The sequence below is a fragment of the Scleropages formosus genome, chromosome 15 (assembly GCF_900964775.1).
Source record: "Scleropages formosus chromosome 15, fSclFor1.1, whole genome shotgun sequence".
In the NCBI taxonomy this organism is placed as follows: Eukaryota; Metazoa; Chordata; class Actinopteri; order Osteoglossiformes; family Osteoglossidae; genus Scleropages; species Scleropages formosus.
In genome coordinates this window covers 11,035,134-11,060,707 of record NC_041820.1, presented here as the reverse complement: position 1 = coordinate 11,060,707, position 25,574 = coordinate 11,035,134, and the positions used below count along the sequence as shown (strand labels likewise).

At 40.2% G+C, this 25,574-nt stretch overlaps 1 protein-coding gene across 3 annotated transcripts in view; it reads left to right on the top strand.

Annotated features, from left to right (window-relative positions):
• The window catches only part of LOC108922128 (serine/threonine-protein kinase MRCK alpha-like), a 58,378-nt gene that overhangs the window by 9,318 nt on the left and 23,486 nt on the right, over nt 1-25,574 (top strand). For all 3 annotated transcript variants that reach the window (XM_029258322.1, XM_029258320.1, XM_029258321.1), the window contains exons 2-10: nt 9,785-9,876; nt 12,607-12,690; nt 13,230-13,325; nt 13,668-13,816; nt 22,191-22,284; nt 23,289-23,489; nt 24,581-24,829; nt 25,029-25,108; nt 25,214-25,374. In XM_029258322.1, coding sequence (XP_029114155.1) covers nt 9,785-9,876; nt 12,607-12,690; nt 13,230-13,325; nt 13,668-13,816; nt 22,191-22,284; nt 23,289-23,489; nt 24,581-24,829; nt 25,029-25,108; nt 25,214-25,374 — 1,206 coding nt within the window. The remainder of the gene's footprint in view (nt 1-9,784; nt 9,877-12,606; nt 12,691-13,229; nt 13,326-13,667; nt 13,817-22,190; nt 22,285-23,288; nt 23,490-24,580; nt 24,830-25,028; nt 25,109-25,213; nt 25,375-25,574) is intronic.

Sequence of the window (25,574 nt, the reverse complement as noted above, 5' to 3'; positions counted from 1 at the left end):
TGCTTGGGGCCTTGTGGCGTACGGGAATATAGCCTTCCTGATGTTCTCATGTTCCAGGTAGGTAATCTGAAAGCAAAATGGTAAAAAAAAAAAAGACTTCTGTAAATGGATTAAATGTGAAACTGTAAGCCATGCAAGTTGAAGCACGTGTGCCTATGTAGTTAGGAAAATATGGGAAGTGAATTAACCGATTCATTTCTGTTGTCGTGTTTACAAGCTCATGTAAGGTGTAAGTGTTCATTCACCATAATTTTATGATCATGTCCAGATAAGTCTTTACTAGCCGTTACTCTTGTATTGTACGTAAATGTTTGGGTACCTTAATTGTATGAAGGTGATCAGGATTCATCTATTCTGAGTTTTATGCACCTACTAGTGCAATGAACATCGGTGCATATAGTGGAATGAAACTAACTGTACTTAAGAATCACACGTCTGCGACGATGTCTTCCTTTCTCCCAACGTAACACACAAATTGTATTTCTCTGAGATGTACGTCGCTTTGAAGAAAAGCGTCTGCTAAGTGAATAAATGTAAATGTGTGTGGGTCGTGTTGATATAGCACAGGGCTCCTTGGCTCTTCCATTGCTCTTGACACAACCCCAGGAAATTCTGAGGTCAAGGGGGTGTTACATTTAGTCTTTGAGACTTCTCTACAGAATCCAAATATAACCCACAATTTTTGCCCAGCTGCTTTCTGTACTGAACAGATGAAGTGAACAATGCCATCTTGGGGTTTCAGGAATTATCACACTGATGTAGTGCAGGTCATTCTTGAGTTTTCTGATCAAATATGGCTGAGTCACTTCTACAGTTATAATCTGTAGGGAGTCAATCTCTGTATATACAGTATCTTAACAAGCAGGAACCCGCAGAGTGTGTGGTGTGTGGATAGCAGGTGGAGTAGTAGTTAAAGCTATTACTTTGCATTCAGACCACCTGGGTTTCAATCCTCCATTCTGCCGCAGAATTTTTTTCAGCCTACTGTCATGTTACTCAGTTTAACATGGATCACAATCAAATCAGCATTCAGCCTTTTGTTTTATGAAACTTTGGTCAGAATTATTGAAAAGTTAACAACTGAACCTTTATTTTTCGCAGTTTGTGGCAGTGATCTCTAACAGTGACCCATTGTAAATAGTGAATCTAGCAGTGTAAGTCACCTTAGTGAATAAGGTGTGTGGGCTAGTAACATTACATGGTATCCATTGTAAGTTGCCTTGGAGAAAAGCGTCTAAGTGAATAAATGTAAACAGACCCATAAACAAATTTAATTTTTGCATTACTGCTTATAACTGAACTACTTGGTCTTTAATGTAAATGCTAGGACCTCCAGGTTATTACAATATGTTGTTTCACAGTGTCTTACGACAATGTTTTGTGCTCCAAGAAATACAAAAGCGTTCTGACTGAATAAGTCTTGCAACATGTGTATAAGACATTATTCACATCTTGAGGTACCCTTGGTAACGCAAGGTGTGTGGAGGGGTTTCAAAGTAGGATTGAGATAAAGTAGTGTTCCATGGGTGGTCATTAAGGAAAGCCAGATACTTGCTTTAATTTTATTAAATCAGCAGTACAAGGTGTTAAGTGCTCTTAGTGTTGTTGCCATGAATTTTTCTTACCAAAAGAAAAATGTGCTGGTTGTGGTTTTCCTCTCCTTTTGTGGCATGAAAGAACTCATTAACTATTGTTTGCCTTGCATTTATGAACAGTCTCTCAGGGGATTTATCACTTAGTTTGTTTTATAGTTCCATGTTTCTGTTAGCTTTGGAGTGCAATGCCTATGTTGATGTATTGCAGTTTAGAGTCTGTTGCACCTAATGGGCAGAAGCTGTTATATGCTGTTAATTCACATTTTACAGGTTTGGGAAAGGTATCACACCTGTACAAGAAAAGGGTACTAGTGCTGTATTTACATTAGTATTGATTAATACTGTTTTGAAGTACATTTCACTCCTTTAATTTCAGCAAAATGATTGTATTGCACATTATGGTTTGGTAATTTTGTATAGAAATTATTTTACATTTTTTCAACCCTTAGATTTTTATTTTTGTGACTATCAGAAAATAAGTGTCATGGGTTTGGAAGGTCTTGTTTCAATCAGTGATTCAATGGGTTTGCTTTGCCTTGTGTTAGTCTTTTTCTGCAAAAAAAGAATTGTATAGTTTAATGGAGCCAGATGTCAACTATTCCAACATCGCAAGAACCCTGAAATCCAGTGCTGCCCAAATGTATTCACGTTCTGCTTCAGGAATACGGCTGTTTTGGCAAGGATGTCTAGCACGGGTGAGATAAAGCCTGAGAGAATAGAGTACTGTGGAAGGGTCACTGTGAATTATTCACTGCAGTGAGTGCTTGTATTCTTTCTTTTTTTTTTTTTTTTTTCCTTTTTTTTCTTGCCTGTCTCTTTAATGAGGAAACTGGTGTAAAAACTGCCTGTGCATGCCTGTTTTATTACAGATGTCTTCCACTCCATAAAGTACCAGTTAGCTTTCTGGCTTTTGATGTAATGGTAGTGTTGGTATTCTGCAGTGTTGAAACAATTCAGTGGTTTGGCTCATAAATGGCCTCCGCTGAATGTCTGTGAGCACCAGCTCTGGCTCTTTGAGCCACTGCTGCATTTGACTCTTAACTTTTCCCCCTAAGAGGCCCTGCCCACTGTGTGCTGCTGCACCCTGAGCAAGTTAAGTCCCAGATCAACGTGTCTGACGGGACACACTAATTACCATCCCAGACTGACCCACCTAAAGTCAGTTGAATCCTTTGCTGCAGAACAATGTTGAATGCATCCTTTAGGAAAAACTTAAGAGTATATTTTTTCCACTTCTTCTAGCAGTATAGGGTCTGCAGATGTGTCACTGCTGAAATGTTGCTGATGGAAAGTGATATTTGTGGGGATTGTTTGGCTGGCCTTTTCATTCCATTCTACATATCATACCCTGCCATAGCCTTCAGTTTCTTATTTAATGGGGTGTATACAGTATGTGTTCATTTTGGGAAGTTGGTCCAGGAAGGGTGTGTTTCTAGTATTTTACCCTAGGGATGTGTTCTTAGACTGACTTGAACCCTGTATCCTGTAAAATGATTTGTTGCTCAGAGTAAATGCAGCCTCTTCTGGAATGTTTATACTGTCCTGCCCCATACCTGGTAAGAGCTGGGGGCAGCTGGTAGTTTAGTGGTAAGAGCTACTGCCTTTGGACCCAAAGGTCACAGATTCAATTCCCACCTCCGGCTTTACTACCGTTGAGCAAGGCACTTACTCTAAATTGCTACGGTAAAAATTACACAGCTTTATAAATGGGTAAATAAGAAAAGTATCAGCTAAATGAATAAACGTAAATATAAATGTAAGAGCTCTGAGTAGCATGGCTGTAGCCTTCAGTCATCATATACCATTTCCCAAATTCCAGCAGAGAGGGAGGCAGGCAGGCAGGCAAGTGGGTGCTGTGCCCTTGTTGAGGATAGAAAAGCCACCTCCAGTGGAGCTGTGCTACCAGTCTTATCCTAGCATTGCTCTCTCTGGGCGGCAGTGCTACATAACCGTCCTGCCAAACCCCTCAGCTGTCTCTGACTGGGACTGGGTGAATCACTGACTGAGAAACCAGTCGATACAGGGTCTCGCCCCTATAATCCTCCTATTAGCGAGGGATTGTCTAACAGTTCAGTTTACTTGTGTTTTAGTGTACTACCTTCAGAAACGTACGCTTCATTATGTTGTGTAAAACATTTCTAGAGTGCCCTGGTGTGTTTTTCTGGCTTGCTCATCTTTTACTCTTTGTGTCCTGTATTCTTGTCTTGTCACCTAGTTCTATTTAGTGTCATTAACAGTTTTAACCTAACTCTTTAAAGCACCTATTGCTTTGCTAGTTGGTGTTTTTAGTGATGGCAAAGCAAGCACATGAATGTTTGCTGCCATCCAGCCATACATTGTTAATGTCATGGAATAGATTTCTCTGCATACCTTACTATTTCTCTTTTGGTTTTCTGTTATCTTTTTATGTTGTTGTAAAGTTAAAATCAACGGTTACCTTCTGCAGCTGTGTTTTCTCTAAGTCCACAACTTGTTTTTAAACAGAGATTTACCGTGTGTCATCTTTGAAGCTTTTTATTCAGTGCTGTTCAAATTGACTGCAGAATTAAAATGGTGAAGAACTTCCTTGTTAAAGTTCACCACTTTCCCTTTAGTGAATGTTTTTTGAAACACTTGCTGGAACATGTTGTTTTTGCCCCCTCATGGAATGTGTATGGCTACCAGCATGGACACATTTTATGCTGAAGTTGTCGTAAGAAGCTGCCAAGCTGCTGCTAAAGGGACCGATTTTGGCTTGGAGTGTCTCCATTGTGCTGGAGTGTTTTTCTAGCTTGCCTGCTTTCTGCTGCTCACAGACTATGAACTTGTCTTCATGCAGCCTTCCTGTTTGGTTGCTTCACCCATTCTAACCATCTGTAGTCCTAAATATTGTAGCGATGGTAAAGATGGTGAAAAATTGATAATTAATAAACTAGTAGAATGAATCTTTCCTGCATGTCGTCTTGTGACGTCCTGTTGGAATTTCTTGGTGTAATAGTGAAAATAAACAGCTAGGCCTGGACATTACATTGGTAGTGTAAGGCATCTGACAAAGCAAGAATTTTTAGCTGAATGCAGCACGAAAGTGGTGTTGAATGCAGAGATGACGTATGGATGTGGGAGCAGCATCTCGTGAGTTGTGCTGACCTTGTTTAATTGAAGAACAGTTTTAACAGAGATGGTCAAAAGATGATGGTGTAGCACTTGCTGTAGTTGAAAGCCAGACACACACTTTCATCAGTGGTCTCTCAGGTGATGTGGGTTTACCCTTGAAGATGGTAGTAGGCACTGTAGTGGTTAGAGCTGTCAACTTGTAGTCAGAAGGTCCCTTGTTTGAATCCTGCTCCAGCTGTAGAACTTTCATCAAGGTATTTACCCTAAATACCTTCAGAAAAAATGACCTGTCTATAAATGGGTTAATCAGATTAAGCATCTTAGTACACAAATTTTATGTAAATTGCTTTGGAGAAAGGTGACAGAAAAAGATAGTAAAAATAATATCTCCTCTGTTTGTGTACTCAGGTGTGAATAGTGTGTTCACTCCACTATCTATGAAAGTCAGTTAGATTGCCCATGGAATGAGAAGGGATTACCTTCCTGACTTTCAGGGTGGGAAGGCTGAGGGTAGCATTTTGAGCAAAAGTTGGAAAGGGCTCATCTACTCACAGCTTTCAACACTGAAGTTTGGTGGTGGTGAGACTTAACAATTTTACATAATTTTAGACTTGTTTCTGGGCTGCTTTATGCTTTAAATCCCGATTGAGAATTTAAATAGGATCCAGTAATTGTAACAACTTGCTTTTGTCTTTGTATTGAAAGATGGAAAGTGTTTCCCTTTAAGTCCTTTTGTGCCTTGCTAAAGTGTGAAAGATGTATTCTTTAGTATAATCTTGACAAGGACGTGCTGGCTCTGGCCCCAACACTCAGGCCAAGCAGACTTTCCAAAGCCCTTGTACACACATGCACGCACCTCCCCTCTTTGGCCCTCATCGTGGCCAACCCAGATTGCTTTCCCGTATTGATGCATTGCAGGGATTTGACGCACAACAGTTCTTCTCCTTGTTTGGCAATGTGGCTGCACTTCATTGTAATACTCATGATAATTTGAGAAGCGTTTATTATTCTTAAAACATCATGGTGAAAAAATTGAAAGCCATAATTTTGACAGAGAAGTTGGTGCACAAAGTTTGTCATCATAACAGTGTTGCATCAGATTTCTTCCTTAAACAAAGGCATACTTTCATGCATATCCTTCATCTAGAATGGAAATATGGACATTAGTAGAAGCTGCCCTGTCATGATCTCAGCAAGACAGAGCTGGAGTGCTTTCTTTAGTGGAGACTGAATTGGATAAACTTTAATCTCGGCCGATTGCCGTTTGTTTGCATCTCAATTGGTGTAGTCATACGTTTTCCATTGTACATGTCAGTATAATTCTTACAGCAGCACTAAACACTCTTAAGACTCCTTAAAAGTTAGAACTTTTTTTCAGTGCAACTGAAAAAAAAGAATATCCAACATTTCCAGTATTTCACTGTGGGGGCTGGTTAGTCTTTTGTATTGCTGCACTCTAGACAGCAGAAACTGTGTGGAGACTTATTTCTCAAATGGCAATTGAATGTTCGACCATTATACTACACTCCCTTACTGGTACCATCATTTGGGCGAATGTGATTATCAGATATTGCTGTATGACAGTTAAATTATTGATGATCTAAAATGATTAATTTACTAATCTCTTAAAATAAAAGCCTTGTTAGGTGTGAAGACTCACATCAAGTAATTAAAGCAGTTAATGATATGGACAGAATATTCAGCAGATACATTTGATTTCTCTACTGCTACAGGGTCATTTCATGTACCACGTCCTTCTGAAGTTTCCCAGATCTATGAATGGAATGATAAATCCTCTTTGATATGATCTGCAGTGTAAAGGCCAGAATGTTTTTTTCTTTTTTTAAAAAAAAAAAAAAAAAGGTATGAAATTCGATCTGTGCCTTGACATAACAACTGTTGCTATGTTTACCATACCTGTATATTTTGCCAGAAGTGGTAAAAACACAGTACTGTGGGCCCATTGTTCAGGGTATTACAATGATAAGTGCATTACAGCGGAAGGTACGCCACGCTGTTGTAAGACAAACCGCCCTTTGTGCTGCAGGGGGAAGCGGGCGGTCTGTTGCACAGAGACAGCACTTATTGCTGCGCTGTTGTGTCTGCATTTGGTTATAGGAAGAGAGAGAGGGTTGACCCCTGAATCAGCCTGCCATTTGATTGCTTGTGCAAAAAACAATTGATCTGCATTTGTTAATTCGGGACCAGACACATTGTACCTGTGCACTTGCACTAGGTCTGTGTTTGTAGTTCACGATCAGGAATTCAAGTAATCATGCCTCCTGTAGATGGCTCAAATAATGCAGTTAGTCTTGCTCATATCATTAAGTGTTTTCAGTGTGTGATAAAGACTAAATAGTATTCTGTTTTATTTTTAAACAGAGTTGGATGTAGAATGAAATTACACACCTCCTAGCCGGGAGGTGTTTCCCAGAAAGCTTGCCGTCGTCTGTTATCTCGAACCACAGAGGCACCCACTTCTCCAGCGGTATTAATGTTTATGCTGTGGGTCAGCACTGGAATCTGTTTTTCTGCCTCTATTTCTGTCCAGGATATCAGTGGGTATGATCTGATTTAGCACCATTTGGTGGTGGTTGTTGTTGTTGTTGTTTTCGATTTATGTGTGTGTGTGGTGTCAGATTATGCATGTTGTCAGGCCATTGTGAACGTTTTGCTCCTTCTTAGAGAAAAATGAAAGTCCTGAAACAATATTTTTCAAACCCCCCTCCCCCTGCATCCAGGCAGCAGGTGATTTCATGGTTAAAGAACTGATTGTTTCCAATGTTGTACGGGGGCTCCTGGTTGTGTAGCGGTTAGAGCTGCTGCTTTTGGACCCAAAAGGTTTCAGGTTTGAATCCCACTTCCAACTATAGTACCGTTGAGTAAGGTACTTACCCTAAATTGCTCCTGTAAAATTACCCAGCTGGGTAAATACTTGTAAGTTGCTTTGGAGAAAAGCATCAGCTAAATGAATAATGTAAAAGACATATCAGTTAAATCTCAGTTAACACCTTTTCTACATTTTACTTGCTGCCAGGAGAGCTGCATTAATGGGTAAAACTGGAAAGAAGGACCTTTTGAGCAATGTGTTGTGTAGAATAGTGACTTGGAATTTAATGATTAAATACTTTAAATGCTTTAAACATTCTCTAAATAAAGGCTTTACAATATAAGTGGAGCTACAATTTGTGCGAGTTTCAACAAGCCTGGGTTTGTATTTCATTCTTCTTGGTTGAATCTGTGTGTTACACCAATATCTTGGAAACATGTCTTTGTTTTTTGACATTGACAGCTGTCAATCATTCAGCAAATAGATGTCATCTGTAACCTGGACAAGTTGATAGTGATAAAGGTCTTGCTGGGTCATCTCTTGAGGAGATTATGTGGCGGTGTTGGAGTGTCATGGTTTCAGAGAAATGGCTCTACAGTGTAACTTGTGAAGTTTCACTTCAGCATGTAGTCATTAGCATCACTAGGCCTACTTTGCTCTTGCCACTCAAACTTTTGTTCGCCTTCCCTGTTTGTCTGACCTGTTAAGAGGAAAATCCACTGACGTGTGTCATCATGTGCTGTGTGTATAGAATGAATTTGAGGGTGGGGAGGGTGCTCTGTGCTCTTCCTGCTGAGGGTACAGATTTTCCCTTAATTCTCTCTCCCGCAGCAGTCTCCTGCTTTTCCTGCCGACAACGCATGAATTAAATACAAACGGTCTGTGTGAAATACCATTGTGATGTATCACTCGCATGCCTTGATATTTCCTTTTTTTTTTTTTTTTTTTTTTGCTGAAGGTTGGTAAACAACAGAAGCCATTGCATGTTAGAAACAGAAAGAGGATCTCACAGTAACAATCCAACTACTGTTATTTAAGCATTCACTGGCAGCTTGGGGAATCCTGACAGTGTTGTGCTCCACTTTTCCCTGATAAACCTGTTAACAAACATCAGGCCAACCACTTTTTGGTTGGAAGGAAAAAAAGTTTAAGCTGTTTCATGTTGAGTCTCAGCACCATTGGGTAGTGTATTGTTTAAGGGCACACACTTGTGTTTCAGTTCAAGCCTGTTCTAGGTCCTTGCTGTAGTGTTCTTGAACATGATAGAAAACCAGTCCCTCACAAAAAACATGTCTTTAGGTCCTTTTTTGGATGGTGATATTGATGAGTAATGATTTATATTGACCTTCTCTAAGAGAAGTTGTAAACTGATTGATTCAATAATAGTTCCCATATGCATCCTTTCATAGAGGGGAGCTCAGTCACTTGCTTTTGCTGGTTGTTTTTGCCAGTTAGGTGCTGACTGATGGCCCTCTTGTTCTCATATCTTCAGTGGTATTTTTGGACAAGAGGGGGTGAATGACTATCTGCAGTCATGCTCACTAACCTTACTGGGATAAACCATTTTCTTGTATTTTGAAAAGAAATGTACCTGCTTGTACCTTTGTTGAGATGCTCTGAATGACTTCAAGTTTAAATGGCAGGAATTTCTCTTGTAAGGTTCCTTTGGCATTCCATCATAATGACAGAAGTTACCTTGTGATCTTGGCAGTCTCATAACTCCCCCCCCCCCAATGCTACGTGAATAGTTTGGCCTGTTTTTTGTTCTGCTGCTACGTAAGGCTATCACGTTCAGGCAGTGGTGTGTTTCAGCAAAGCAAGTAACAGATTATGAACTATCCTTTTCTTTTAGTTCAAGTTTTTTTAAATTTTTGTAATGACTTTGTGACAAAATGAGGATAATGTTTTAAGGTTATAGCTTTTTTGTATATTTATATACATGTTTCTAATATTTTAAACATGATCTCACAGTAGCTCAGAAAAAACAAGCCAATAAGTAATCGCTGCTTCCTCTAGCCTAACCAATTTGTGTTACCAGGAAGGCTATACTCCTGCAAATACCAGTGTGTCTCCAGGAGCGGTGTCTGTCACTGTAGCATGTGGCTCATTTCCCTGTACCCCTTCTTTTTCCAGGAGGTTAATTTTTTGTAAGGTTTTTGTCACAACCACCTTTCCACCTTTCTGAGCTATTCTAAATCCCTTTGAAATGTTGTGTTCATTCCATTTTTAATACCATCTTTCTTTTTTCCATCTCTTCTCTCACCAGCCAAGCCATTCACCTCCAAGGTGAAGCAGATGCGGCTCCAGAGAGATGACTTTGAGATCCTGAAGGTGATAGGTCGTGGTGCATTCGGGGAGGTAAGTAGCTGGCATGATAAGCAGATGTGATATGAGTGATCCAGGGAAGCTTGTAGCATCTGACCAACCAGGTGTTACAGGCATTCTCTGGAGATGTTTTCAGAATGACTTTGGTCTTGTGAAAGAATGTCAACTTTCTTTTAAACAATGGAAAAAACAGAAGTGGAAAAATAGATGTAGGAATTCGAGAAATTTTCTTTAAATGCCAAGGTTAAGAGAGAACCTACAGATTTGTTAGGTTGATGACACATTCTGTTATTTTGATAACCGATATAGAAGTTTTGTAGAGATGGGAAAAACTTTGTTCTCCTTGTCTGAGGACATCTGCAAAGCAAATTATGTACAGTCTCCGCGTTACAAACATCTGACTTACATACAACCTGTAGTTGTGAACCACTTGCATAAACCTTTTAAAAAATTCAAGTAGCATACAATGATTTGTAATAACAAACGTTCACTACTTTGCGATGCATGTCAAAACATTGCATGTCTACAGTGGTTCGTTGGCTTCTGGGCAGCGCGTGTGAGCCCGAGGTAGGACAAAGACCATGTCACTGTTAAGTGTCTTGTGTTACTGTATTTGGCTTTAATTTTTTTTACCCTCCTAACCATGGCACCAAAGCATAAATGTGATGCAAATGATGGTGATGGATCAAAGAAAAGGAAAATTATCATGACAAACTGAAGTGGAAATCATACAGCGAAAGGTGAAACACTAACAAACATTCTCAAACCTCCCTTGCTTTGTTCTTCCAAGTCCCGTCCCTCATCGTTCCCCAGTCCCGTTCCACGTCTCTTGGATAATGGCTACTCGCCTGTCCCTTGACCACACCAATCGACCGACCATTCGCTCCTTCCCAACCATGAGAACACGTCTTGTCCTTTGATTCTGAATAAACGATCCTGCACTTGGGTCCAACCTCCTCTTTGTCCTCTGTTCATCATGACAGTAGTAACATTTATTATCTCTTTCTATGTCTCTCTCTATTGTAAATACTATAGTATTATTGCTATTATCATTGCATTGTATTATATTACTACTGTATTAAAGATGTTTTAGTGTATCCATGTTTCCTTAATGTTTTTAATGCATAGAAAGGTACATAATATACTATATGCTAAGACAGACAGTTGACAAGCTGACGTTAGATACCCACCTTACCTAACTGTTCCGACTTTTTTCAAAATCTGACTTAAAGACAGACTGAGGAACGGAACTTGTTCGTAATCCGGGGACTGCTTATAATGTTAAAATTTTGCAAAACTTATTTTTCAAATGTGTTTTAGGTGTCTTGTTAGAGTTCAAATTCATTTGTCTTTTTAAATAAGTGTCTTCTTTTTTTATGAAGGGTGGAGCTTGAGAAACAGGAAATGTTTACAGTGCCTTGGAAAGTTGTTGCTTTAGCACCAATTTGCTCATCTTGTGAGAATGGCAGTCTAATGTCAGATAGCATGCTGGATACTGACAACTAGCATTGACCTTTGCCCTGCTCCCCTAAGCGTGTCTACTCCTTCCCCCAAGCTTGGTTAGCTTCTTCCTTGCCCTACTCCCTTACACAGTTCTCAAGTCTCCGGAATGTGGCTTCTATCCTCAGAATCTAGGAAGATTTCTGTTGCATCTTTCTCTAGACTGAGATCATTGTCTATAAGCACCTCATTCTCTATATGTGTTTTAGCTCACCCTTCTTCTGCACTACAATGTAAAACTTCTTCGGACAAGCCTATTGCAGTGAAACTTTTTGTATCAGTGAGCAACAGTGCTGCATGGTATTCAAGAAGCAAATTTAAGGCTTGTGGATCATATGATGGGAAGTGTGTCAGGCACCGGCAGACGCCATCGTGTTCATTGCACTCCCTAGAGCTTACTTTGTTATGGACCTCTGTATACCTGTTCCTGGAAGGAAGTGCCTCACAATGTGGCATTCACTGACACTCTTGATGCCTTCCACACGGTATTGTGTCAAGGACCTAAGCATTTGCTTTAACATTCTAAACTCATTGTGAAGTTGTTGGTTCAGTATAGCTTTTGGTCTAAGTTGGTGAGACCAGTACTGATTGTTTTAAATAAAATGTAATTCAAGATCTTTCTGCTATCTCACCTGCTATGTGCAGTACAAATTTTTAACCGCGCAAACAGCAGAATTTTAAATGATGGCTGTATACTATGTGCTGAATGATTGACCCCCTTGCTTCCCCTGGGAGTTTTTAAGCTGGTTTTAGCAAGACCTGGTGCTTCCTGATTGGATGCCCTCCTTGAAAGTGTAGCTTGGAATACCATACTGCTTTATACCACTTCATCATTATAGATAAAGGTTCTGTTTCCAGCCTTATGAAGCCAGCTACCCCTTCTCTAATGTGGTGTTAATGTGTAACATTCTTCACTGCAGCAGTGCTTCATGGGGCCCTTGTTATTACTGCATCAGTCCTGGCACACAAAAAATCAAATCTGCTGTCAGATGACAAAAATGGGATCCTCCTGTCCATTTTTCAAAGGGATCTATTTAATTAAATCTGTTGCTCATTGTTCTAGAATATTCAAACACGCTTAAATTACAAATGGCGAGGCACATGTGTATGTTTGCATATTTGTATAAATACAAGTTGATTGCGTCTACATACTCATGTTTATTTAATTTTTTTGTAAAAATTAAGTGTTGGCTGTTGTTCGGGCTGTACGTTACTTTCTGAGAGCAAGGTAAATTTTGTCCTCCACCTTTGTGTGTGTTTCAGGTGGCTGTGGTGAAGGTGAAGAGCACGGACAAGGTCTTTGCCATGAAGATTCTTAACAAGTGGGAGATGCTGAAACGTGCTGAGGTGCAGGGAAAGCTGTCTGATAACCAGCATCTCTAGTTTGGTTTCTTTTGAGATATTACAAACCTGATAATATGACAATCCTCATTGTACAAGTATGAGACCTGTATGATGTGCTTAGTTGCTTTGAATAAAGCCATTTGCTAACAAACAGTATATCAAATTGCTCTCTGAATTCTGATGTAGTTTTGTGAGCACATTGATAGTGTTGTGTACTAGTTTAGATATCAGTGAGAGACACAGATCGCACCACCACGTTAGACTGTACACACACTGGTCTGAGGAGCACACCATTCTCTGTTAGAGGCACATCCGCTCAGTCTACTCTAATTTAGAGGGTTTCTCTGAAGTGTTCATATGTGACATGTATTGATACAGATTTAAATTGGATTGTAATGACAAAAGAAAGGCAACATTTCCAAATGTGTAGGATACTCAAACTTACAATTTTACTGAATTAAAACAATAGTTTTAATTGAAGAAAAGCTTTTTCATTACAACGCTCACCCAGTTTGGTGGAACTCCTCCTCTTTCCTCCTCAGACGGCATGTTTTCGGGAAGAACGGGACGTCCTGGTGAATGGAGACAGCCAGTGGATCACAACTTTGCATTATGCCTTCCAGGACGACAACAACCTGGTGAGATTCATGAAGTCTCAGTGCAGTGTTTAAGCCCTGGCACAATCTACATCGCTCTACTGGTCACCCTGATCTGTGTTCATGTCTGGTTCTGTGTAGGAAGGCATCTTTGTCAATAAGAGGACTTTGAGTCACCTTGATCACACTAGTATAGATAGCTACCTCAGCAGCTAATTTTTGTACAGTATTTGTTTTTGTATATGTATTTGTTACTCAGCTGTTGAAATGAAACCTTCATTGTGCTGATGACAAACTATTCTTAGTTGCTGAGCTGCAAAGGTGCAGTCATTCCCATGAGGTGTCTCTTGAGAGGGTGTTTACTCACTTGTGCTCTTCCCATAGTACCTTGTGATGGATTACTACGTAGGAGGTGATCTGCTGACACTGCTCAGCAAGTTCGAGGACCGCCTGCCAGAGGACATGGCCCGCTTCTACCTGGCCGAGATGGTGCTGGCCATCGACTCGGTCCACCAACTGCATTACGTTCACAGGTGAGGTGGCAGGGGTTCTTCTGTGTTCTTGTTGCCTTGCTTTGATCAGTGTAAATATTTTTCATTTGTCAAAAATGTTATGGTATGTTATGTAAGTAATGTACTTATGTTACATAAGCGCTGCTGTAATTGGAGTGATAAGTCTTGCTATTGAAAAAGTTGATTCTTTAATTCATTGGTGTTTTGGGAGAAACCACTCTAATAACAAAACTTACTAGGAGTGCCACACAATAGGATATATGACTTGAGAGTGCAATTACAAAAAAAGGTTTGAAACCACTACTTTAATCAGTGGTACTAAACCAGCTGTCATGGTTTGGTTTAGCTTCATTTTGCCTACACAAAGAAAATTAATGGTGCTCTTAACTATGATTTATGTATTTGTAATTGTAGTAGTGTGTGGCACAATGGTTGAGGGCATAGAGTTGTCTGAGAGCTGTTGGTTCAAGTCCTAAGAGTGGATCTTCAGTTTTACCACTTATTTAGGTCTAAACCTCTAGAGTGCCTGGTTGTCAGTATTTGGATAAAAGCACAAAGTTAAATAAAATTTCATTCTTGGGTTAAGAAAGAATGATTGATTCTTGATGCTTGAAAATACTGTGGGAACTTCCTGGGGACAAGCTGACAAAGGTTGTGTCTGTAGTGAACATTTCCTTATGATGCCAGGGTTCAAACCAGTATTCTGCTATGCTACTTAGTTACTTGGACTCAGACAAACAGTTGACACATAAGTGATGATGTAAGAGTGCCAAGTCAAAACAAAGACAACTGTTTGCTAGTCTGGCAGTTGAAGAAAGGGAAAAAAGTCTCCAAGCCCAAGAAAATGTTTAAATAAGCCCCAGGGTGCAAGAAACAGTAGCCACCCACCTGTCCTGAGAATATTCTATTTTATCAATATGCCAGTTTTTGTAGTCAATAAAGTAGACTAATTTTTCAGTCATCTGAAAAGTCAATTATTCAAGGAGGGAAAATTAATGTCTGAGAGTATAGGTCTAAGTGGAAGGTGTTCTCTATCACAGATTTGTGTATGATTTCTATCATAAACAAGATACTTAACAGGCCACTGTTAAATGGCAGTTCTCTTATGCATTGAGCTCCAGAATGACCCCGCCAATGGACATCAGCAGCAGCCAATGCTATGACTGCCTGGGTAATGAAGCTAGTGGACATGGAGGCATGTCATTACACCAGCACTCGATGAAATGGTTGTCATAAAAACATCCTATTTATGCTGATGTTCAGGAGTACGTAGGCAATAGCCATTGAGCCTGCCATAGCGGCAGGCAATAGTTTGATTCTTTACTTAAGTACATTACGTATGGGCACCGATCAGTTTATGCTATCAGTTAGTGGCTGTCTGTGATGCAGCTCTTGTAATGCACATCACCTCTCAGTAAATTTACCCATCCATCAAGATATCCAGAGGTGATATTGGAATGTATGTGGGAACACCTGACCTCAGACTGTCTGAGGTTGATTTGAATCATAATTGTACCAATTATACCTGTAGTGTAATATGAGTCCAGGGATTAGTTTTGTGGTTGTAGCTATTGCATTGAAATCAGAGGACTGGGGTTTGAATCACGCTCTTGCTTAGAGCATCATGAGCAAGGTACTTGTCCAAAATTGATGTTGTAAGAACACCTTGCTGTATAAATGGGTCACTAGTTGTACTGTATAGCATCTACACCAAGCTCTCCTATAACAAGGTCACATATAATGAAAAAAACCATTACAACAGCTTTTGGAAATATTTTTTTATACAACAGGCCTGTTATTTAGTAAAACAGCATATTTGCTTGTACTCCCACAGCTGGTATTTTATTCCATAAAATGGCTGTTGGTGAACATTTTGGAAGAGACACATGCTTGGTGTGTCAATCCTAAAAGGTTTTTTTTAATTTTATAAAGTTGGCATCACTCTGGGTGTTTTCCATCAGTTTATTAACACGGTCACGCTTTATCCATACCATAACCAACTATAACAACCTTTACTAATTACCAACTTCCTGTCACACTGACAGTCTCGACCTGTCACTGCTGTCAATTAAGGTAAATATAAACCACAACTGAAATTAGAGATTCAGTTCTATTGTTATGATTAATGTTGCTGTTGCTTTTCTTCAGGGTAGCAATATTTGAATGCTTACAATAAGTTAGAAATTTATACGGCTCATTTTTACAGGAGCAGGAATTAAAATTTGGGACCTTTGAGTCCTTTTAGAAACCTGTAAACATGTGGCTATTCACTGTTAACACATATAAACAGTTTTATAACATGAATAGCTTTACATTAGAATAAAGCTTTTCTCTTGTGATCAAATAAATATCTAGTGTCATAAATATTGGTGTGCCAAAAATTCAAAAAGTGTACACAGGGTGCAGCAGTTACTGAAATGAATGAATGAAAATATAACATTTAAAGACAAGCTAGAAGCAACATTTACTAGAAATAAACATTTGTCTTATTGTCACGCATTTCCAAAAAAAATTATTTTGGTGTTTAATCTTAGGTGGCATCACTTTTGTCTAGGACCAGAATCCCCCAATGAAGTAACGGTACTCACAACGGGACTTTACCTAAAAGGGTGGTTTCATGACACAACTTGTGATATAAGGAAAGGGTGTACTGCCCTGACTTCTTCACAGCATGAGGTAGCTGAAGTAAAAGGAAATATAAATACTGATAATTTAAATTGAACAGAATATAGCACCTGAGCACTAGGGACCATCTATCATTGCCTGTGTCTTGGTTATGGCTTCTTGTGACCTTTTGACACTAGCAGTCACTGTCTAAGGGTAATGGGCTTTTTACCCACAAGTGGGGAATCTGGAAGGTGGCCCTTAACTCAGACAGAATTTTTAATAAAAGCTGAGCATTTTGTGGTGTGTGGGTCATTTCTTTTATGTAGAGAAGACTCAAGTTCATTAGAGTCACTGTCCCCAGCTGGTCGCCTCTATATGCTTTTTCAAATGTTGAGTGGTGTTAATGAAATGTGGTCCACCAAGTGCGTTTGAAGTCTCTCCCTTCCTCCCACTGCTGTGTGTGTGTGTGTGTGTGTGTGTGTGTGTGTGTGTGTGTGTGTGTGTGTGTGTGTGTGAGAAAGCGAGTGAGCGAGAGAGAGGGGGGGGCTTCAATAAGTTATGAGACAAAATAATGTGTACAGGAAATGCAGGGCCCAAGCCTGGCCTCCCCCTTAGTCCAAAAGGAGACCCTGTGCTATCCAGATACACACTTACCATCAGTTCAGGGTAATTATCAGGATCAAAGGTACAACAGAAGTTGGGATTTCAACCAGGAACGGGGACAGTGTATGTACCTTAAGAAGAAGGTACAATGAGAACATTTATAGTTAAAATGCTGGGTGGGTATGTAAACAGCAAATGGAATAAATCAAATGCAGCAGACAACATAGGGTAGCAACATGTTGCATCAAATCAGTGTAAAAATTGTGATTTGAAGTTTGAAGTAAAGTCAGTGCTTTGTAGTTTGCCAGCTATAGGATGCAGCTGAAACCTCTGTTTCCAAGTCATTACAGAAGAAAGAAAAATCACATTTTGCTGTAAAGGAGGGGGGAAAATGGCCATGCTATTTCTGTAAAATTGAGGGAAAAGATTTCTGGACTAAAACCTTGTTTTTACCCTCTTGTCTACTTATTATGGTGTAGGGTTGTGTCACTTGGACATGAACAACATTGTATTTATATGGTATTTTTCAAATGATCTGTGACTTGTCTAATTCAAAGTTCCAAGTCTGTCAAAATGGTGCCTATGATGGTTCTGCTGACAGATTGTTACAACTTCAATAGTGAATATTGGTACAAATATTCAATATTGTACCAAATCTGTTGCTCATAATTAAGTAAATAAGTACACAATCACAGCTGTACTATTAGTAATACCCACTGTTGTACCTGAAGCAGACAATCAATTTTACGTTGGTCTATTTTCAGACTTCTGTGGCAGGCAGAAAAGTGAATAACCAGAATCAAGGACTGTCCTTGGTGCTTTGGGTGCCAATACCAGTCATTTTTCCAGTAGAGTTTACTCAGAACATTTTCAGAGCAGTCCCACACAAGAGGGCAGAGAGGATGTCAGACCTTCACTAGTTATTAACATTTTGGTGAAAGATGCAGGAGGGGCTCAGTAAGACTAGTAGTTCCTGGTCCAGCTTGTTATTGTTGCTGCGAGGTCCTCTGATTTTACCTTTTTTGCTACTTTTTTCTATGACAGCAGTATTATTTATTATATATGTTGATTGTATGCTAAACTGCTTACTTTTTTTACTCCATTAATAATTGAGCACAGCTGGGTAGTTTATACTGGAGCAATGCAGCGGAAATTGCTCAGGGTACTACAGCAAGACAATTGGTTTAAATCCAAGTCCTGTTATTTGCAGGGCTGCAGCAGTATGCCGCATACTAACAGCAGTATGATCAGAAAAACATTCACTTGATGACACTGAAATCATGCATGAAGGGATGGATCAGGGAAGAATGTTTCTAACAAGGTGACAAGAGTCCCTGCTGCACACATGGCTTTTAATGGGAAATTTTTGTCTGAGCACGAAGCCCCACTACTGCTATCAATCCGTGTCTTCAAGATGGCTCAGTGCCCTGCTGAGCAAGGGCTCCTTTATATTGATTGATAAACTCAGCATTTGGTGAGGTGCAGCACTGGTAAAACATGGTGCTCAATGTACAGAGTCCTGCTGGTATGATACAGTTGGCATGGTTACAACACAGCCAAATCACTTCACAATTGGTGAGTCCAGCTTGTGTATGTAATATTTTATTTGCTTCTTAAATGACTAATTTAACTGTCAATTTGTGCTCTATAAAGGAAAATGTCACACTTCTTGCGTAATGAATTGAACACTGGGTGTATGGGGACAGCAGGTAGTGTAGTGTAGGTTTGATTCCCACCTCTGGCTGTAGTACCCTTGAGCAAGGTACTTACCCAAAAATTGCTCCAGTAAAATTATGTAGCTGTATAAATGGGTAATAATTGTAAGTACCTTAATGTTGTAAGTTGCTTTTGAGAAAAGCGTCAGCTAAATGAATAAATGTGAATGTATGAAAAAAACCTGTCTAAATTCTTATTTCAACTGTTTTTTCCAGCCATAAGGAGCAGCATGAATGTGATGTTTGTATTGATCTGTCAAGTACCCTTTGTGGAAGGTGGGTGTGAGCTTACAGATGGAGATGGGACAAGGGAGCTATTTTTAGGGAGGTTTTCAGTCATGGACCGGTGAACCCCTTTCACCCCTGATGCCCATGGAGACCACCTGTCCTGCCTATCCTTTCGCTGACAGCTGGTCTTTTAAGCTCCCGACTCATTCACTCATGCAAATCTGAGTGGACAGCATATATTCTTCCCTTTACATGCAGAATTGTATTTTTGCTGGATGAGCTTATTTAATGTGACTATAAGACATTGAAAAATTTGAAACAAGGAGATCAGAAAACATACCAGAAGATTTTATCCACACAAGTTTTTGTTAGTGCTGTAAAAGTTCATTCAACACACCACTTGGTCCAGCATATAGTTGTTTAAAGGGAGAAGAGTAGTGGTCTCACCTAGGAGGAGCCCATGTGTTACACTTTGTTCATTTTTATGAAGACAGAACAAGTAAATCTGCACAAAACAAATATGGTTGATGGTGCTGATGAGGCTTTTGGAGAATCCAGAGGTAGATTCTTGAAAACATCCGGTTTTCTGTTTCTTGCATTTAGGTGCATTGAGCACTCTGGTTGGGAGTCCAGGTTTGACAGCTGGGCTTCCACGAAACAAATGATGAATCCTCAGGATCATGGGGGGGGGGGGGGGGCATAGGGACTGTTAAATCCTTGGGGAATCTCCATCCTTTCATTGTTCTTGGTTGCATTGCTTCGTGTTTCTGCTCAGGGACAGATGGCTCCTTTACAAAGCAGCAGATTGGTTGGTTTGCAACCCATGTGGAAGAAGTGAGTTAACAGTGGTGGTTTTTTTTTTTTTTTTTTTTTTTTTCTTCTCTCTCCCCTTTTTTCTTAAACTTTGGTATACTGTGTGTGCAGAAATGTATCTAGAATTAGTCAAGATTGTAGGTTACTACACCTTACATTCTAGGGATCAATATAAAAAATTAAATGAAAAATTTTGCTTTATAGACATACATCCAGTCTTCTCTCACCTTGTGAAGGTAAAACATTCCTGGAAAAAAAAAACCTTCATAATGTGAATTATATCTTATAACTTGGTGTAATTATGTTCAGTTTTACTGGTAAGTTTATTCTATGAGACACCAATTTATGATGAAATACCACCAAATCCCTTTAAAATGCATATATTACTCGGGCAGTTTCTCTTCTTTAACCACTTTTTAATGACTGCCTGTATTTGTTCAGCTCTCTGCAAGTTACAATGTACTGCAGAAACGTACAAATGCTCAAAAACAAAACACACATACATACAGTATGATTGGTGATCATACAATGTAGCAATGCAGGTACCATGATTGTAGCCTCAGTGTTTCTGTGTTAATTCAACAGAAGATTGCTGAAGAAATGTATGAAGACTATGCATATTGATTTTGCACTCACTGAACAAGCTAACATGCTATTTCAGAGTCTGGGCTGCATGATTAGATGTGGGTTTGATCCCTGATCAGTTTGTATCCAAGCTGCATTTACTACCTGTGTTCATGTGGGTTTTCTCTCAAAGATGTTCATTTCAGGTGGCTTGGTGACTGAATTGCCAGTAGTGTGGGGTACCTGTGTTATTGCTCTGCTGTGTAGATGGAGTATATCTACTACTAAAAGTCATCTGGGTAAAGGTGTCAGCTAAAAACTACTTAATGATCAATGTGTCTGACTTTGGAGAATTGTAACCTCCTTTTGTTTGTTCTTTAAGTTGAACTTCTGTATATGCGTTGAGTTCTTAAAATGAGGCCAGGAAGTGCTGAGCAGGACATGTATTTTGCCATTCAGTCAGCCTAGATTTGTGATCTTCTCCATTTATATTTGATCCTCTCAATATACTGTATATTCCTGCTCACCACTGCGCTGTTATGTACCAGTGTGCATGTGTGTGTCTTGTCGATGGGGTAGTGCTCTCATCTGCCATACTGGTTGCCCCGACGGGAGGGGGGCAGAGGCACCTGGAGCTGTGTGACTCAGATCCGGCCACCTGCCAGCAGGGGAAGTATCGTCACCCTCTGTGAACCCATCCATCAGTACCACTTCCTGTGGACCAGTGCTGCCCAGCATGTTAGTGGAAGTCTGCCACCCACTGGTGCAGTTCTGCATTCTCATATGTGTGAATGTATAGAGGTGGTAACTGTGGTATGCTTCTTGGCTGTTTGTTACTGAAATAACCTGTGATAAGAATATTTCTGTTTTGATTGCAATTTCCTCTTAAGATTAGATAAAAATGTAATATATCAAGTCACCCTGTTATGGTGCTTTATATCTCTGCTCAGGTAACACAGTAAGTTAAATCAAAGGGTAGACTGGTATTGATGTTCTGATCTTCATGGGGTCTGTAGTGCTGTACAATAGCGTCATTGTAAATAAGGTACTCCATGTGGAGTAAATTGAGGTGAAGAGACAAAGCAATTTAATGCAAACAGTTGCTAACAGTTGCAGTGTGCAAACACATGCTAATGCAGTGTAAGTGCTGAGCAGTGCCACATGTTCGGTGTTGTAGCCATCAGCATGCGTCACACTCGTTCACGCCTGCTTTGGCTTGCAGTTTCTCTGGATGGTTCCCAGCATCTAAACACATTCAGACTAGCATTCAGTATTTTATTGCCAAGTATTAACAAGTGAGCCGCACTCATTCAGGGAAGGAGCTTGGGAAATTAGAATGGATTAAGGCTTTAATCTTTGTGTAACTTTGAGGAATCCCTTAACTGCTGTGCCAAAGATTTTGACCACACCCTTAAACCACCGGAAACCACAAGTCTTTGATATTTTTCTCTGTAGATTAATGTAGATTGTAATGTGGCTGTGTAGATTAGATTTTAATGACTTACTCTGAAGACATGCAACTGAGAGTGCTTGTCTGTATGGAAAGCCTGGTTGGTGATCTTGACCTTCACTGGAGACCTAAGCACACAGTAAATGAGAGAGGGCTTGAAGTGGCCACAGAAGCCTCCAGAATCGTGGAACATGAAAGAAAGTTCTAAAGTGATGTTTGGCATCCTGACAGAATCGAATGAGTGGTGTCTGCTGCACAGAAGTAAACACATGAACATGTGGCCTGCAGTTACTACCTGGAAAGGTCACACAGCAGTTTCAGGGCTAGCCAGGCATGTGACTTCTCAGGCCTTTCAGTGTATAGGGACAGCTGGTAGCGTAGAAGTCAGAACTGCTTCATTTCTGGTTTGTTTCAGGGATATTAAACCAGACAACATCCTGCTGGACATGAACGGCCACATTCGCCTTGCAGACTTTGGGTCCTGCCTAAAGCTCATGGAGGACGGAACGGTGAGTTCAAACCATCCAAATCTCATGAAAGGCTTCCAAAAATATATCCTGAAATCTTCCCTGTCTACTTTGAAGTGTAAGCGGACTCCAGCATGCAAAATAAGTAGAATAGCTGTGCCAAGTAACTGTTTTTATATGGGCCATAAAATTTCCTGCAGGGGCCGTAATGGAAAAGGCTCCTGTTTAGCAAATTTGTGTCTAAATTAGGCTCTTTAAATACCCCCTTTTTTTAACATGCTAACAGAAATACTAGAATAAGGCTTGCCTGCTTTCTTACTCTATGCAGGCTGCTTTTCTTTCTTACGGTATTTTAAGATTGATTTAATCCACGTTTCCTGTCATCAGGACTGTGGCATGCCACAGAACACATGGGTGTGAGTCTGGTGAAGAGTAATTATACACCAGGACTAGAGAAAGACCCCAGACAAAGCAAGTAATACACAATGTCCTAAAAACAGAGAAAAATGTACTTCCCTGTAAGGGCTGCTTCGTAGGGTGCAGTAACAGTGCAGATGGAAAGGCTTTGTTACTTACAGGACAGTATGGGGAGCACCAGTTTACTTAGTGTGAATGTCATATGGAAATGTGACTTGGAATGTCTAATACCCATAAATTCAAGAAATGAACTGATGAAGCTCTGGCACGCCATTTGAATCGGTGTGTTAGGTCTAGTACTAAATACTTCTCAAAAAAGTTTCCATTGGTTAAAAGTTTTAAGTTTATATGTCAGGGACCATCTGCACATATATTTAAAAATTCCAGCTCTGACAGTGTAACTTCTTAAACCATGACTTATTCCTGTTTTAGTATGTCTTTATTTGCATCATGTTGTTAGAGTATCTTTCAGGACTGGCCCAGCTAAGAGGTGGTTGCTTGCAGAGCAGAACATTTATAATATCTACTATAGCCATTTTGCACATTAACACAGAAGCACTTGATTTGTATAGCTTAGGTGCTTGCTTCTGGGACTTTCCTGAGTCTCCTCCTGGCTCTTTCACCCCTAGGTCCAGTCCTCGGTGGCAGTTGGCACACCAGATTACATCTCACCAGAGATCCTGCAAGCCATGGAAGACGGGAAGGGGAAATACGGACCCGAGTGTGATTGGTGGTCACTGGGTGTGTGCATGTATGAGATGCTGTATGGCGAGACACCCTTTTATGCTGAGTCCCTGGTAGAGACTTACGGCAAGATCATGAACCACAAGGTGAGGAGGAGCAGATGTGGATAGTTCAGTACAAGACAAGAGACAAGAGGCTTTGTCATTTCAACCACATACAGCTGGTACGGTACACACTGAAACGAAACAATGTTCCTCCAGGACCATGGTTCTACATAAAACAACACAATTACCTGCGGACTACATAAAGTGCATAAAGGCACAACAACAGACAGTTCAGCACCAACCAGTGTGCAAGCTCCATTGTCAGTCCAGTAAACGCCAAAAGCGTCAATGCTGTAGCTTTTATGGCTGGCTGGTGTTAAGTGCAAGGCTTTTTGGGAAGCAGAGTATGGTGAAATGTTGAATTTGTTCACTATTATTTACTGGAAACCTACTGTCCATGTCAAATGTGTGAGTTTACTTTCTGGAAACTAGTTTTTTCTCAGGGTATTCAGTTAGGAAGTTTGATCAACAAATGAGCCAACATGTCTTCCCAGTTCTTCTATAGCAATAAGCAGAGATATAAGATACTGTACTTGTAGGTTTATTTGCTGTTACTCTTGGGTTCAGTTTGTCTCATACAACTGTTTCCCAGGTGAACACGGGCTTTTAACAGGTACCATGTACTCCTAAGGAAGTTGATGAAAAATGTTAAACCTTGGTTTCACTTTATTTTTAGTTCATTAGGGTATATCGTGCTGAAAATGTTTTATGAATAGTAGATACAATATTTGGTCATAAAGATAAGTTTGGTAGTTCAGGGAAATTTTAATTTCGATGAATGCCAAGCTGAGTTGTATTTGCGGATGTTTCACCACCACTCAGAAGTCCACATTCAGTGCAACAAAAGTGGAAGGAAGTGAAAGTTATTAATTTGGTTATAAATTGTCTAGAGGCCATAATGAAGTGGCAGTTAAGTGTTACCATTTTGTACATTTTCTGCCTCTCTATCAGTTTCACCAAAGTAACAATCTAATTTCCAAATGTCTTTTAATTGCATGCTTTGGTATTACAAAGAATCAGATGTAGACAATTCACACACCTAGCCATTTCACATAGTTTCTACAGTATACTCCACTCTAATTGTTTATCAGCATGACATAAACACCTAATTCCCATTTTTCTCTGCTTCCTAGGAACGCTTTCAGTTCCCCATACAGGTTAGCGATGTGTCCGAGTGCGCCAAGGACTTGATCCGACGCCTTATCTGCTCGCGGGAGCACCGCTTGGGCCAGAATGGCATTGAGGATTTTAAGCAGCACTCATTCTTCTCTGGCATCGATTGGGACAACATCCGCAGCTGCGAGGCACCGTACATTCCGGAAGTGAGCAGCCCATCAGACACGTCCAACTTTGATGTGGAAGATGACTGCCTTAAGAACTCGGTAGGGCACCAATCTTCAGTTGTACAGAGTTTCAAATGCTTTAAAACTTTACAAAATCCATCATGAAAGGGTCATAGTACTGCTTTGTGCAACCTGAAGACTTCATAACTTTTTATCTTTTTTTTTTTAAAATCTTTTTTCCTGGGTGAACGTCCACTGTTTGCCTATAAAAATATGTATCCCATGTTGTCATGTCCAGGAGACAATGCCACCTCCTTCTCACACTGCCTTCTCGGGACACCATCTGCCCTTTGTGGGCTTCACCTATACAAGCAACTGGTGAGTGCTCAAGTGCTGTGGCTCAGGCTCATGTTCTCCATATTTATTTAGTCAATGGCACTGTGTCTCCCTTCCCATTGCTTTATGTCCTGCTCTGTCTTTCAGCACCCTATCAGACAGAGGTTGTCTGCGTGAATCTGCAGCACCTACACAGTTGGATGTGCATGTACAGCGCAGCCTGGAAGAGAGCCTGGCCACAGAGGCATACGAGAGGCGTCTGCGGCGCCTGGAGCAGGAGAAGCTGGAGCTTAGCCGCAAGCTACAAGGTGTGGCACTTGTTCATGTCGACGGGAATCTGGTCTTCACTGTGTGTTCTCAGTGGCACTTTGTATGTCTGTGTATTCCCCCAGATAAAGTACATTTCCCTTGACAGCAGGCAAAGATGCATTCTGCATACAACTGAGTCATTACCCATTTTATGTCAACTACGACTGCCCACATTAGGATGTGAGAATTGTGGCTGGCA